We start from the raw sequence: 15,503 nt of genomic DNA, 5'->3' as shown, positions 1-15,503 counted from the left end.
GATTACGATGGTGTAGCGACGACTGCGTGACCAGAAGCGAAGACGACAATGTGGTGACAGAGCGTGCATATCGACCATGGCGTGATGACGACGGCACGATGATTACCGCATGACGAAGTTGGAATAACGACGATGGCATGACCACGACGGCATTGTGACAACGGTATGACAACCAATGTGTAACGACGACTCTCTGATGACGATGTGACGAGAATGATGAGATGAGAATGCTGGCGTAATCACAATTGAACGATGGCAGTATGATTGCGTCAGAATGACAATAAAGGAATAGCGCTGACTGAACGACGAACGGGTTAGGGCCGACGACATGACTGTAGTATGGGCGGAGGTATAACGACATTGCGACAATGACGAGTGCGGGACAACGACAGCATGATGAGACTCGCATGAAGAAGTCAAAATGACAACAATGGTTCGAGACGTGTGGCCTCACGACGATGCTATGACAGCAAATACGTCACGACAGTATGACGTGACGACAGTATGAACAACGAATTATCTGACTGGTGCACCGCTTCAGCAGGCAGATGATTCCAGAATGACAGAAAGCTGAGCTAGTTAATAAGCATTTATTATGCAAAAAAGAGATGAAGCGTGAAGACTGGACACAAGAGTAGAGAAGTGGACAACACGAAAGCCGACTATCAACTGAGGGGTGCACTGAGGCGAAAAAAGAAAGAAGACACGAAACTCATCTGCGCAAGCTCAGGGATGGCGTCACCACGTGTCAGTCGGGCACATGTGCCGGTCTATGTAGAACGGTATGTAGACCGGGACCGGTCCGGTATGTAGACCGGACCCACTTATCTACTCTTGTGCCCTGTCTTCACGCCTCACCTCTTTTTTTGCATAAAGATGATCCCAGTTTTTCTCTGTCTGAACGAAGAAAGAGTTCCGAGGAGCGGCGATGTGAGCTGGAGGCGGATAAAGAGCCTTTGAGTGGCTATGAAGGGATGAAGTGCAATGCGCAGGCATGATGCCGGTCTCGTAAAGCAGCGAGTGACAGAACTTGTAAAAGAGACACAATGTTGCTGTTTGGCGGCAGTGCTCGAGGGTTGGAAGGGTCAGAAATTGCTTAAGCTTAGCGACGCTAGTGCAGCAAGAGTAGTCGAGGTGAATGAACCTTGCTGCACGATTCTGCATGGATTCCAGTGGTGTTGACAGGTAAGATTGATGTGGGTCCCAGAGTGAGCTTGCGCATTCCAATTTGGGTCGGACAACTGGTAAATATGCTAGTAGTTTTACTGAAGGGGGGGGGGGTGCAAAACGTAAATTACGGCGCAGGTAGCATAGTACACGATTGGAATGATTGCTAATGGTGCAGATACGTGAGGACTAACCGAAGCTACTGGACAAGTTAATACCTTAGTACTTATAAGAAGTGACACACATATTTTGGAACTGGTGATAAATTACCTTAAATAAATTATTAAAATAAGTACAACGTTTTTTTTTCATTACCCTGGCATTACGACTATGCCTTACAGTCTAATCGTTACAGTATATCTAGTGACTCAAGTAAATAAACTAAAGGCTACTGGGTTTACGTAGAAGACGTGACGAATACGGCATGGCGAGAGTCACATGAAGCTAGGATGACAATGATGGAACGGCCACAATGGCATTACCAACGTGAACACCAGTGGCGTAGCCAGAAATTTTGTTCGGGGGGGGCTACACCACTGGCCCCACATGTATATATATATATATATATATATATATATATATATATATATATATATATATATATATATATATATGGGGCCAGTGGTGTAGCCAGAAATTTTGTTCGAGGAAGCTTTAGCTCGGGTGCTCCTATTTAAATACATGTAGAAGGGGAATTCGTTTTTCCCTGCAACCACTTCACCAAATTTGAGGAGGTTTGTTGCATTTAAAAGAAAAAGTTTAATTCTAGTGACTACTGGTTTCGAATTTTTCATTTAAGGGGGTCAATTACTTATTGAAAATTGGCCAAATCGAAAATTTTCAGAAAACGCAACTATCAAGTTTAAAACTCCGTGACTCAACCATGAAAAATGATATCGCAATTCTGTGAATTGCATCAAATAGTACATCTACAACGGACAAAATGGATATGTTACACATGAATCTAAAAAAAATTTAGTATTGCGGAAATACGGCTTGTGCAGAACCCTTGTACACAACGTAACCAATTCACGTAAGATACAAATTGACAAAGCAAGCTTGTCCGCTTTGACTGTTATAATAGATGCCGTTTACAGAACCACAATGTCTGTTCTTCATGCATAGCTATTAGTTTGTAAACGTCGTGCTTCTATTTTTTCAAACTTTCGAATTTTTCAAAATATTTTAAACAAAATTCAGGCCCTAAATCGAAGTTGTGTTTCCAACAGAACTAGGATTTACCTTCTCTCTCAAATGCAACGAATTTCAACAAAAGCGATTCGCAGGATTATCTAAGAAAAGCGTTTCTGCGTTTTACAAGTATTTGAATAGGCTGCGTCGGATTGGGCCCGAGCTAAAGCTTCCTCTTAAACAATTTGTCAAGGGGCCAAATCCATGAATAATAACTGCATTGTCATTGCCAAAGATGCTGCAAACGAATTCTTGAACGCTACGCACAGTCAAAACAATAAAATATCTATTTTTTCATAAAAGAATGTACTCGTATGTGCCAAAAATTTTGCCCAAAATAACTGATATCAATGCTTCCATATTTTTGTCTATTTCACTAAACTATATTTCACTAGAACTATATCAGTTCGAAACCACAAAAGCAGTGCATGCCACTGATATGAAAAATTAGAAGGCAATGAACTGAACAAGTTGAGTACAAATATGTTAACGAAACTTTGTCATTTAAGAACCATGCTTACATTCTTGTATATATGCAATGGCCAGTGAAAACTCTAAATGACACTGTAATTTATTTTAATGTATTACGCAGGAGCAGCTGTCACCGGTCGCGTATCGTGAGTAATTGCACCGAAATCATAGTTGCAACAGAGGGCACGTATAAAAAGCAGGAATTCTGCAAGATATACGAGGGCAAGTCAAATGAATGTGAGCCAACAACGGGGTACTTTATTTAAAAGTAGTCTTCATGAGAATTTAGACTTTTGTCCCATTGACTAACGAGTCGCGTGATTCCCGTCTTATAAAACTCCTTGGATTGCTGCTTCAAAAAGTCTGTATCTGGTTCCCTTGAGCTCTTTTTTCGGTTGCCCCAAAATGTAGAAGTCGCAAGGTGACAGGTCTGAGCTGTATGGCGGATGCTGCAGCGTTTACCACTTGAACTTTGCCAGTTTTGTATTAACCACATAAGCGACGTGGGGAGAGGCATTGTCATGGAACAAGATGACCCCATTCGTCAATTTTCCACGTTGTTCGTTCTTGATTGCGACACACTGCCGTTCTGGCGTTTCACAATATCGGAAACAATTGATGGCTTCTCAAGATTTAGCAAATTCTATCAGTAATGGACCCTGACGACCGAAAAAAAAGTCAACAACACCTTTTCAGCGGAAATGATGGCCTTTGCGTTCTTTGGGCGTGGTAAATTGAAATGTTTCCACTGTAAGCTTTGCCGTCGTGTTTCAGGCTTGTAGTAGTGGCACCAAGGTTCGTCCCTGATCACAAATGCAAACAAGAAGTCGTCATCCTCATTTGGATACCCGATCAGATGAGTCAACGCAGCGCGAAACTTCTCCGTCTTCTCGCGATGGATCAAAATCATGGGGATCCATTGCGCACCAAAGAGCCGATAACCGAGAAGCTCATGAATTATGGCGTGAACCGAACCGTGACTGATGTTCAGACGGTCTGCCAGTTCATCGATGCTTATCCTCCGTTCTTGTTTCATCTGCTCATGAACCTTTAAAATTGTGTGAGGGGTGATTGCACGGTAGTTTTGGCCCGCTCTTGGAATGTCTTTACAACGTTCTTTAAACCGTTTGCTCCAACGCTTCACAGTGGTCAATGAAATGCCGTGTTCAACGTAAACGGCAGCAATGCGGCGATTAATTTTTGTTTTGGAAACACCTTTAGCTGTCAAAAACTTCGCGACACCGAGCTGTACAACTTTTGAAGTGTCCATTATGTGACGCAACCATATTCAACCCAGTGTATGAGAGCATTAAAGAACAGTTATCTTCACACCTGCGTGTCACTTTTGTAAATGATACATGCCGTTCTCCTACGCGCATGCCTCGCAGATAATGAACCGAACCATTATTGCGCGGTTAGGGTAGGCGCACTTTCATTTGACTCACCCTCGTGCATTAGAAATGCAGATACAATGGGATATACAAATGCGAAAATACTGCTTGATAAAGGACAAAAAAGTGTCACTGGAAACATAGTTCACTGCATGTATACACAAAACCTCGCAACAAGATATTTAAGTATACGTATATGTCTCCAGTGAGTCTATGTATGTAAGAAAAAGTAACTGTATGTAATGCGTCAAAACAAGGCAAATAAACATGTTGCACAATCATAGATTCACAGAATCCTAGATTCCGCCCCCATTCCATCCACTCCCCCCGATGTATTGCGCGCGACGGAAGGCGGCGCGCTTGCTCCCCGCTTTTCTCCTTTGCGCACACAAGACTGAGCCACCATCGTCGGCTCACCCATTCCACCTCCTCTCCTACGCTTTCACTCGCACATACAGCATGCAGCGCGTGGTCACGATGTTATCACCCTTGGACTTTATACGAAACATGAGGGCGATGGCAGGAATGCGCCTGGAGTGTCCATATAATTGCTTTCGCAATAATATAATAAACGTATCCGGAAACTGAAGCGTCCCGTCGCCCATTACTTTCCGCAAAAGAAGTATCAAAATCGAACTTTCACTATGCGACAATTCGCTGCGCCGCAACAATGTATTTTTTTTCTGTGGGGCGGAGGCACCGAAATGAAAAAAAGAACGCATAGGAAAGTATGTTGGCCAGAATCGAATGCCTACATCGGGCACCTAATGGGGCTACGGAATTAATACCGAAGAAAACATGAGACGATTGGCCCACTGAGAACCATACGCATACTGCTCAGTATCCTACACCGGCGAAACAAAGACTTTCCGGAAAGGTTCCGCTCAAGAAACGCGGTGCAATCCTTCGAGTCCCCACAGTTATGGCAGCGAGCGACCATTGTTTTTTTTTTCGTCTGCTAGCCAGAAAGCTTCCAAAACTCTGTCAGGTGAAAATCCACTCGGCCAGAGCAAACCGAACGCCCACCGAAGTGCACCGCGCGGTGGTCGGGGCCATGCGAGAAAAACACATGCGCTGTGGTTCGCTCTGGCAGCCCGCGGGTAGGGTAGCGAGAACAAATAAAAAATTGAAGAGGCTCAATGTGTTCTCGGCGAATAAAAGTCAAAGTAGAAAAAATAAATAAGAACGTAGTTACTTTGGCTGGCTTTAGTGTCTTGACATGGTTGTTCTGACGTAGGTTAAAAAAGATGTTGATATTTTTTTATGTGACATGATGGCACAAATGAACCACCCCAACGCATCGTCTCATTGGACCTCGCTGCGTGCTTTGTCAACTCGTCTGCTAGTGTGTTGATTTGGCTTGTCTCGTTCTATGTTCCGATGTAAGACTTTAGAAAAGTCAATGGACCTTTGGCGTCAAATGTTTAAAACAACATTAAACCCACAAAGTTCCGCAATTGAAAATTTAAAGCACAACTTTGGAAATGTCAATGCACGTTTCACATCAAGAGCTTATTAGATTTATACCCATAAAGTTTCGCAATTGATATCCATGCGCTCCATAGATTCCGTGGCCTCAGTGAGATGCCGCGGCGAGCCCGCTCACAATCAAAGCGCCCTTGAAACTTTGTGCTCGGATGGGACTGCTTGGCGTTATGTGACTGCCGATGTATGGGCGTTGCCACGAAATCCAGCCCGAGTGCGCAATCTTTACGGTTAAATGTCTTTTCGAGCGTCAAAAAGACATTCTAGACAAAATCCAGAGTGATTTCCGGCGCCGGGGGTCGCTTTGGTCGGCGGTGCATGGACAGCACGAAAAAATTTCGGGGGGGGCTGAAGCCCCATAAGCCCCCCCCCTGGCTACGCCCCTGGTGAACACATACCTAGGGTACCAAGCTGGTGTAAATAGATATATAGACAGGCTCAAAAAGACGTAATTAGCGTAAAACGTTAATTGCGTTTAAAAAGAAAAACATACAAAAATATAACTGTAATGCAACCAGGGCGAGGTGACGGGACAACGGAAGTGCTTACATATATACAATTACCTAACAACGCAGGAATCCAAGTCACTGCAATAAACCTAGAAGCAAAGAACGTAATCATGCCCTATTAAAACAAAAATAAACGATTGTAATTAGGGGCAATTACCGCAACACTAGCAGCAGCAGGCAGCCACAATATTAACGGAATAACGCTTACAGCGGCGAAGAGCTATGATTGCAGAAATGCCAAACGGAGCGGAGTAAGCCGATGTCATCAGCAAAAACAAGACGAAGTTATGTTATTGTTCTGCAAATGTTAAAATATAATGGCAAGCCTATATTGGAGTGGTCAGGTTCGCAAATGACGCCTAAGAGCATCAGCATAACGCAGGTTACAGGTCATTTCTATGACATCGCGACGTAGGTAGCAGGTCCAATGACCGATTCTGCATGAAAAAAATAATGCTTGTAGTTCTGAGTGCACACACACATTTTCTTTATGTCTTCAGAAGTTGATCATGGCACTGAGACACATAAGCCGGGCCCTGACAATATGTGTCCTTACTGAATACCGTGCATTAAAGAGGATGTCACGCACAAATGTGAGGCGATAGAATGAGCGGTGGAAAGAAAGCTCCGGCAGGTGCGGATGGCGCTTTACAACAGTCATGTTGCTTAGGATGGAGTATCATCTCCATAAAAAACCGGGCTGCTCGATTTTGAATCGCCTTCATCCTATCTCGAGAAGTTTGCGTGTGTGGATCGAATACAATGCAGTCATAAGCAAAAATCAGTCTCACGTTGATTAATTACATGTTCGGTTACCATCGTTCAATGTTCCTACCAAAGTTCTTCTAACAAACTTGAGAGATCGCCGTGTTTTCCAGGATTTTGCACTCTATAATGTAATGTAATCTAATGTAATGTAATGAGGGCGTAATGCCTAAGTATTTTGATTCTGTTACTTATGTGAGTGGTTGACCATACAAATTAGTAAATTAAATCTGGCGTCTTACGAGCAAAAATACCATGATCGGATTATGAGACACGCCATAATGGGGGACTCCGGAATAATGTCGGCCCCCTTTGGTTCTTTAACGCGTACCTAAATCTAAATACACAGGTGGTTTTGCATTTCGCCCCCACTGAAGTACGACCGCCATGGCCGGGGTTTGATCCCGCGACCTCGTGTTTAGCAGCGCCACACCAAAGTCAGTAAGCAAGCACGGCGGGTGCAATACAAATAATACTGAGTGGCAGTGGTGGTTGCTCACATACGAACCTAATAGGTTTACATTTAGATCCGTTTAGAGACATCAGCTGTGTTCGGCTCGATTTGTGAACTTTATCAAGATACATTTGAATAGCTACTCGGTCTGAAATGTTATGGCTTATTCGGTAAAAGACGCAATCACCTGCGTACAGCCTGTTGTTTCATGTAATTTCTGCGCCGATGTTACTTGCGTTGATGAGAAACATTCGTGCACAAAAAGCAATGCCCTGAGTTACACTGGAGGATGCGCTGTCGTTGGATGATGCCTTACTATCTATTACAACATTTTGAAAGCCACTCCTTAGATATATTTCTAGCCAGGGAAGGATATTGCTAACTATAATAATAAGTGAAACTTTGTGAACACGAAGAACGAGAGACATTATTGAAAATTTTTGAAAACCTAATAAAATGCAGTCGATCTGTGGACCTGTGTTTTGGGAAATGAAACTTCCTCCATAAATTGGACCATTTGAGTGATGCACGAGTCTCGAGCACGAAATTCATGTTTATAATCGATAAATAGGTATTGTTTTGTGGATTAATAAACATATTTGTGCTTATTGTATGTTCCAGTGACGTTTAGTAAATAGAGGTTAGGGAAATAGGCATGTAGTGAGGAAAGCTATTTCGGTGCCCACTTTTATGAAATGCTGCTATGTTATCTATATGATAATCTTTCGGTAGCTGGCTGCTACCACGCGATTTATTGAAGAGGACCTTAATGTACTCAGATATGACTCCGGCGCAAAATTTCAGTGCAAAATTAGCAATTTATTGTGGAGTTGGAAGGGATCTTGAGTTTATTAATTGGAGAACATTGAAAATGGACACGTATATGGAATGGCAGTACGGTGTGTAGCTACATTGCTTCATTGCTAATCGCATTAACGTAGAGATTCATATATTAATGCGTCATGCCGGAATTATTTTTTTTTTGCCAGCCAGACTCTCACGTTGTAAAGTATTCGTACCATAAGACGATATGGCTTTCAAGAGCTGCATTCACGAAGAGCATCTTCATATTTCCTTGTTTCGTTGCTTATTGCCAGTATCGTACTATTTTTCAACGGAGAATGCGGACCGCCTGCTAAGTAGCTCTGTTATTGCTGCTTTTAAGAGACGAAAAAATTCGAGGGGCTGATTTTTATTAGTCATGTCATAAGAAGCCAACGAAATAAGGCACAAAGGACAGAATGGGGGTAATTACATGCACAGTCGGCGTCGCTCTTGTGTAGAGCGCGGGAACGGAGGCCGCTGGGGCGCTCCGCAGCCAGACAGTGACGTCTAGCGATAGCAGCTTGGCCCGATGTTAGATGCGTCAGCCGCGCATGCTCAGACGCTTCTTATCGCGAGCCCGGCAGCAACCGATAGACGTCGCTGGCTGCGTCTGGAGCGGCCCGGTGATTACCGTTCCAGCGCTCTACACAGCAGTGACACCGACTGTACTTATTGATTGAAAAAAAAAAGAGTGACAAATTAATGAAAATGAAAGTGGATGAAAAACAAGTGGCCCCAGCTGGGGCACGAACCCACGTCTTCGAAAGAGCGAAGGCTGTTTACGCGAAGTAAGAACTACTGCTAATTTTGAAAACTCATGCAATTGTTTTTTACGAGTGACGTAAGCTAATGACAAACAGACAGGTATATGCGAGCAAGTGAATGTTAATTTGTTAAAAAAATATTCATGAAATGCTATCAAGTTGGCCATTTTATTTCTGCGTCTTTGGCGTACCGGAAACCGGTGAGTGCACGTGCTCTGGCGTACCCATGCTACGTAATGTCACGCGTTTTCATTTCTTCATTTATTACGATTTGTTTTAAACATACCGGGTCGCCTCTTTGGCGATCTTCCATTGTGAATATGTGTCATCGTATGATAATTATTGTCATTGTCAACACGCAATGATCGTCTCAATGAGGTCGTTGGCGTTGGCACGATATTTGCATCGCGCTTCTTGGCCAACCCCATTTCGGGCATGTGCCATTGTGCGGAAATCTTTGTCATCCTCCGAGGAGACGGAGGAACGACACATTATATGGATCCCGGGTCACACGTCCCCAGACACCCCCGTACCCAACCTCAACGAGGAGGTCCACAACGTAGCGCGAGGTCTCACGTTCCGCGCCCGCGAAGAAGGATCCTCTCTTGGGGTTGGAAATCCAACGGAGGCATGGACAGAGAGGGACAGAATGACCAGATACTGTGATATTACAAACTTTTATCAAAACTCAAGGCGGGTTTATCCGCCCCCTAACCCAAAACTCGACAGGGCCCAAGCGGTAGACTGGCGGCAGCTACAAATAAATACCTTCCCCAACCCCGTCCATCTCAGGAGGATATATCCGGACGTCTACTCAGATGATAACTGCAAGCTATGCAGCAGGGCTCACACAACTCTTAGACACATTCTCTGGGAATGTGACGTTATATGCGAAGAAAATGCAGTTTCCCCAGATGAAGCTGCGGCGCGATGGACGGCCGCGTTGCGCAGCTCAAACCTCGAAAATCAACTATGGGCTATCCAGCAAGCCCGTGAGGCGGCGAGGAGACAGGATCTCCGGACCTCCTCGGGGGTGGCCTAGGCCCAGGCCACGAATTTGCCGGATTGTTAATAAAGTTGTTACCACCACCACCACCATTATCGACACGCAGACACACTACTTGACCGATCCTCCTTTAAGGGTATGTACCATAGTTGGTAATCATATTATCATCGACACCCGGTGATCATCTCAAAGCCAATTGTTCTTCGCATGATACGTACCACCCACTTCGAATTGAATTCTGGTGTTTTACGCGCCAAAACCACGATTTCATTATGAAGTACGCCATATTGGGGCATTCCTTAATAACTTAGGCCACCAGAGGATCTTTAACGTTCCCCCAGTGCATGGGACACAAGCGTTTTTCGCATGTCGCCACCACTAAATGCGGCCGTAGCGGCTAGCATTCGATCTCCCACCCAACCAGAAATCACCTCATAGCCCCTACACAATTCTCTCCGCAATGCGGCTTCTGCGCAGAGCCCGGGTCCATCAGGCACATGGTAAGGAGTTGCAGAGCGGCACCATTAAATCCTCCGAACCCTACCCTTACCCCACCAACGAGCTTTGGGAGAGAGCCTTGGCCAGCTCCGACCACGGGGATCAGCAACGGCTGATTGTTAGGGCCCAGGACGCAGTCCGAGCTCAAGGCATCCTGGAATGAGGACACCTCTCCAAAGCTGCATTTACCTAATAAAATGTTTATTCTCTCTTTCAAGCTTGCTCATGCTTACCAGCGCAACACCATAGCCGCTAAGCCACCGTGGCGGGTGACTGCCCTCTTCATCGCCAATCCACCGTTTTGTGTATGTGGCATAGTATGGGAATAATAATCATCATAATCAACGTGCGAGCCAATCAATCTTACATTGTCGGAATGTGCCATAGTTTGGAAATACTCATCATCCAGAACAGGTGGCGAGTATCTGAAAAAGCTAGTTGGTGATGGCACGAGATATGTATACGTGTGATTCTGGCCTAATAGCTGGAGCATTTGGATGCTGCACTGGGGTCCTAGGGTCGAATGCCTCCATCAGAAGTGTTTTTTTTTTTAATGAGGGAAATTATGCTCGCGAGAACCTTGCCAGCGACCGACCGAGGCCAAACCATGGCGTTGTAGGTAAAGAAACCTTCGTAATAAAAAAAGAGATCTGCCCATTGATGGTATCCGCACATGAGCGTAAGGTCAAAAAACATGACGCGCGTTTGGCGGTAGGATTGAAGCCTAGCCCTCCTACACCTCACCCCCTCGCGCAGGAGCCCGTGTACCTAAGGCGACGCACTGAGGATCACTAGGTGCATATACAAGCGCGTTAACACTTGTGAAATCTTGTGAAGTGTTCGGTGTGTTGTGTTAACCTGTGTTGTTTCTGACGCATGCCCGTGGGAGCTAGAAAATCATAAAATATCTGTAATATCAGTCAGCAGCAAGCCACCTGGCTTCTCACCAAATGAGTTGTTGCTTCTAAACAGAATCCATTTGGGTATTTTGTGCGTAACACTAGCGTTAGTGAACGATGTCATTCATAATACGTGCACTTAAGGTCCAGAGCAAAGAATTCAATTCTGGGGTCTTACTTACCAAAACGACAATTTGATTACGAGGCACGTCATAGTGGGCGAGTCTTTATTAATGTTGACTACCAGGCGATCCTTAACGCGCCCCTAATGCATAGGAGACGGGGGGTTTTGCAGTCTGCCCCCATCGAAAAGCGGCCGCCGCTGCTGGGATTTGATGCCACGACCTCTTGCTTAGCAGGGAACACCAGGGCCACTAAGCCGCCGCGGCGGGTACAAGGAACACAAAACGAAGAGGAGTAGGTGCACGCAGCGCTGACTTTCTGTGATTCAAAGATTGAGATACGTGCATCTACTACTGTTCATTTTGTATTTCTCGCGTTTTACTTAAAGTCCTGAACTACCAACAAGCGCAATTTTGTACTATATATGTGGTATTCGTTTTTTTGACGTGATAGTTGCTAACACGAACATGTAAAGCGAGTATGCACTTCGTCATGTGGAAACCGTCGCTTGGTGCGATAGCTACTCTTTGCGTCAAACATCAGCCTCTGTTTTGTTTGGAACGCAGCCACTTCCTACTAGCGACCCTATAACTTCGACGTCCTTCTTCATGCAGTCCGGAACTGAGAGAGAGCAAAGAAAGCAAACAAAAGGCGGGGTGCTTAACCAGAAAAAAAGTACGGTTTTTCCCCCAAGGGCATCTGGCGTAAAGCACTAACTGCATAACTGACGATGATGACGATTTATTGGCATCCCCTTTGAAACGGGGCGGGGACATATCGCCACATAGCCTGCTTGTGTTACTTAGGTGTGCTACCAATGCTTTTCCATCTAGCATTCTTGTATAGATCGCTTTGTAAACCTTTCTACCTAACATGTACCGCTGCCTATGCCTTTAATGGATCCTGTCGTATCAGTCTCTTCCCTGCTTTTTTTTTTCAACCAATACTCTAAACGTCTCTATATCCAAGCGCTTCTGGAAGTAGCACGTCACGTTACGTAGTGGTCTCGATGGGTAAATCCCATCGCAGTCCATCAGTTGGCGCTGAGAGGTCTTCGAAGTTTGTTGCAGCATAAAAATGGCTCATCTGATTGCGAATATGTGCTCCGGTATGCTTTTGTCCTTAGGCAACCAGCTCAAGCCTCAAATATCAAGGCACTTTCTTGCCTTGATTGATTGATTAGAAGGGAACAGATATTCCCTTCTAATTTATTTTTTCTTATTGTTGTAAATCTCCATGGTTTTTTACATTTCGGTTCTTTGCATTCAATTGGCTGTCTGTGTTTATTCCCTTTATTTCTGATTGCTCCTGGTTGTCTATCTACACATTCAAACACCCAGTAATTATTTGCCAACTTTCTTGACTTCTATCTCTATTCTGTTTCCACGCTTTTTAGGTAAATATACTTCTGCACTTTAGCCGCCCTTATACTTTGACCCATGTTCCTGAGTCTTTCTTCAAAGCGAATTTTGCTCTGCTCTTCTCTGGATTCTAGCGAGACCCAACACTTGTCCCCTTGTACTGCAAAAGCCAACCACCTCAGCGATCTTTGGTAAACTTTCAACTCCGACACTATTTCCGTTTCAGGCACAGAGTGGCATTTGCGAACGTCAGCGCTGGCACTATGACTCCTTTCCAGGTTCTACGTACCACCTCACATTTATCGGGGCCGTAAAGCGTTCTATGTATCATTATTGCTGCATTCCACTTCCCTTTCATTTTCAGGTTATCTTGGTGGGTGCTTGAGTAAGTTTTGAGGCGGAAAGCTTCACTACGCTAGTCAACACCGCGCTTCGCGCGAGCCGGCGTATGCCGGAACACGAGTGACGTCATGCATGGCGCAGGTGGTCACTGCCACGCGCTATGCGTCATCGTTTGACGTTCGCCGCAAGCGCGTGTCTACCGCGGAGGCCGACTATATAACCGCTTGCCAGAGAATAGGCGTGCGCATTCAACATGGAAGGAGAAGAGAGTGATACTACCGATACAGAAGTGCTACCACGGGAATTGGCTGAAAAGGAGCAAAGAAATGAAAGGCTGAAAGCTCAACGAGCGTCTGAAACACCCGATAAACGAGAAGAACGTCTCGCTAAACGACGCAGCAAAGCCGAGTCTGAAACGCCAGAAGTACGACAGGCCCGTCTGGCTAAATGGCGTGAAAAGGAAGCTAAACAGCGACATTCGGCCATGTCAGCTGAAAGTAGCCAAGATGGTGAAAGTTCGGGAATCGCTGAGCAGTTGCGAAGGAAGAATGAATAGGTCAGAGCCAAACGAGCTAGTGAAACACCCGAGCAACGAGTGGAGCGTCTCGCTAAGCGACGACGACAAGATGCTCAAAAGCGGCTTCTAGCCGCCAGTGCCAGCAGCCATCAGAGTGATGACACAATCACGGAAGAAGAGGTAAAGGCTCGCCGTTACACAGACTACGTGTTGAAACTTGATGAAATTGCAAGTGCGACCGGAACCTTCACGATGGACTTTGCGAACAATCCCTTTGGCTTCCCATGTGATGTGTGTGAAAGGCATAATCATAAAGTATAACCATAAGCTAAACCGTAAGCATATCCATAATTTAAACCATAAACATATCCGTAAGTTAAACCGTAAGCATACCCATAGGCTAAGTCATAAAGCATACCCATAAGCTAAACCATAAGCATCACCGAACCTTTTCGCTTCGAGATATCCACGCTTAGCCTTAGCGACGCCCTAGCCAATTTTTTTCCATCGTTTATGCATACGCCGAAGTATTTATATTGCTTGAGTATGCGCGTGACTCGCAGTTGAATCGACACCACGTAGCTTAGTCGTCTCTTCACGAAAGATCTTGATTGGCGATTTCTCTGTCTCTACGCGCGGCCTCGTTACCTACCGGCCGATGGCTGGCACTGGCCCTGCGCGTCCTTGTTGGGCTTCTCGGGTGGGCAGCGGCAGTGGCCGGCCGCATCGCTGGGCTTGCGCGCGCATACGCGACCCGTGTTCCGGTCACAGTCGAGGTCATCCTGGCACTGCTCCTCTCTGAGCTCCCCGAAAAAGTCTGCATGAAGGAGCGCCACCGTTATCACAGAGAACGGCCCCGTTTACTCACACAGCGGCTATGTTTCTTCAGTGTGAGAACCTGTAAGAAATATTATCAATCCGCACAATGAATGGCGTTCGTTCATCTGCGTTTTTCCTCAATTTTCCACATCAGCGCGCTCCGATTACTCTCCCGATTCAGTTTGTTGATACATATGATTCTAACCAACCGAACTTGTAGTGATAGCGACAGCGTCCTGCTGTGTACATTGCCATAGCAAGTGCCCGATGGTATATTAATGTGCCGATCTTGATTCGCATTTACGAGTATTGGTACTTGTAAGTTATGGTTTGTTATTCGTGTTTTATTCGAATTTATTTGAGTATACGTAAGTGTGTGATTTCTTCGACCAGAACGAGTGCCTCGCCATTGTTCACAAAGCGCTTATTTGTGTTTCGTGGGCCTTCTACGGAACAATGCATCTGCCGACTCCATAAATCATGTAATGAAAGGAATGGCGATTACCGCATCAAAGCACTGTTGCCAGCCGGAGTCCTTTCTGTCGCTTTGCCAAAGTCCGCCTGTCGATTTTCTCCCTTTTATTAGTTTGCTGGCACTCTCCTAGTCGAACACAGGATATCGTTGGAGTCAGTGCTTCGACGGGTTATTTTTGTAAAGCTGCCTGCACTTGTCGAAATGATGGCTCCAGCAACAACATTCCTTGTTAGACCAATGTTAATCATTTGAAGCTTCCACTTGCTGCGAACTTCTGTCTTTTCCAGAGCCAACCAGCGTGTGCTGGAAAAAAAAAGTTGCAGTTTCGCGCGAAAGGCGAAGCACCGATTGCGATATCAAATTAGTAGATAGGTATACGAATTAACGATAGTAGTTTTATCGGCCGTAGAAACTTGTATTGTAAACATTCGCTCACTAACT

At 45.2% G+C, this 15,503-nt stretch overlaps 1 protein-coding gene across 1 annotated transcript in view; it reads right to left on the bottom strand.

Annotated features, from left to right (window-relative positions):
• The window catches only part of LOC135898305 (microtubule-associated protein futsch-like), a 194,666-nt gene that overhangs the window by 157,475 nt on the left and 21,688 nt on the right, over positions 1 to 15,503 (bottom strand). Inside the window, exon 3 of the mRNA XM_065427186.1 lies at positions 14,421 to 14,585. Within this exon, the coding sequence (XP_065283258.1) occupies positions 14,421 to 14,585 (165 nt within the window). The remainder of the gene's footprint in view (positions 1 to 14,420; positions 14,586 to 15,503) is intronic.

Source organism: Dermacentor albipictus, chromosome 5, assembly GCF_038994185.2.
Source record: "Dermacentor albipictus isolate Rhodes 1998 colony chromosome 5, USDA_Dalb.pri_finalv2, whole genome shotgun sequence".
NCBI classification, from domain to species: domain Eukaryota; kingdom Metazoa; phylum Arthropoda; class Arachnida; order Ixodida; family Ixodidae; genus Dermacentor; species Dermacentor albipictus.
Note: the sequence above shows the minus strand (reverse complement) of the source record. Positions and strands in the feature narration are given on the sequence as shown.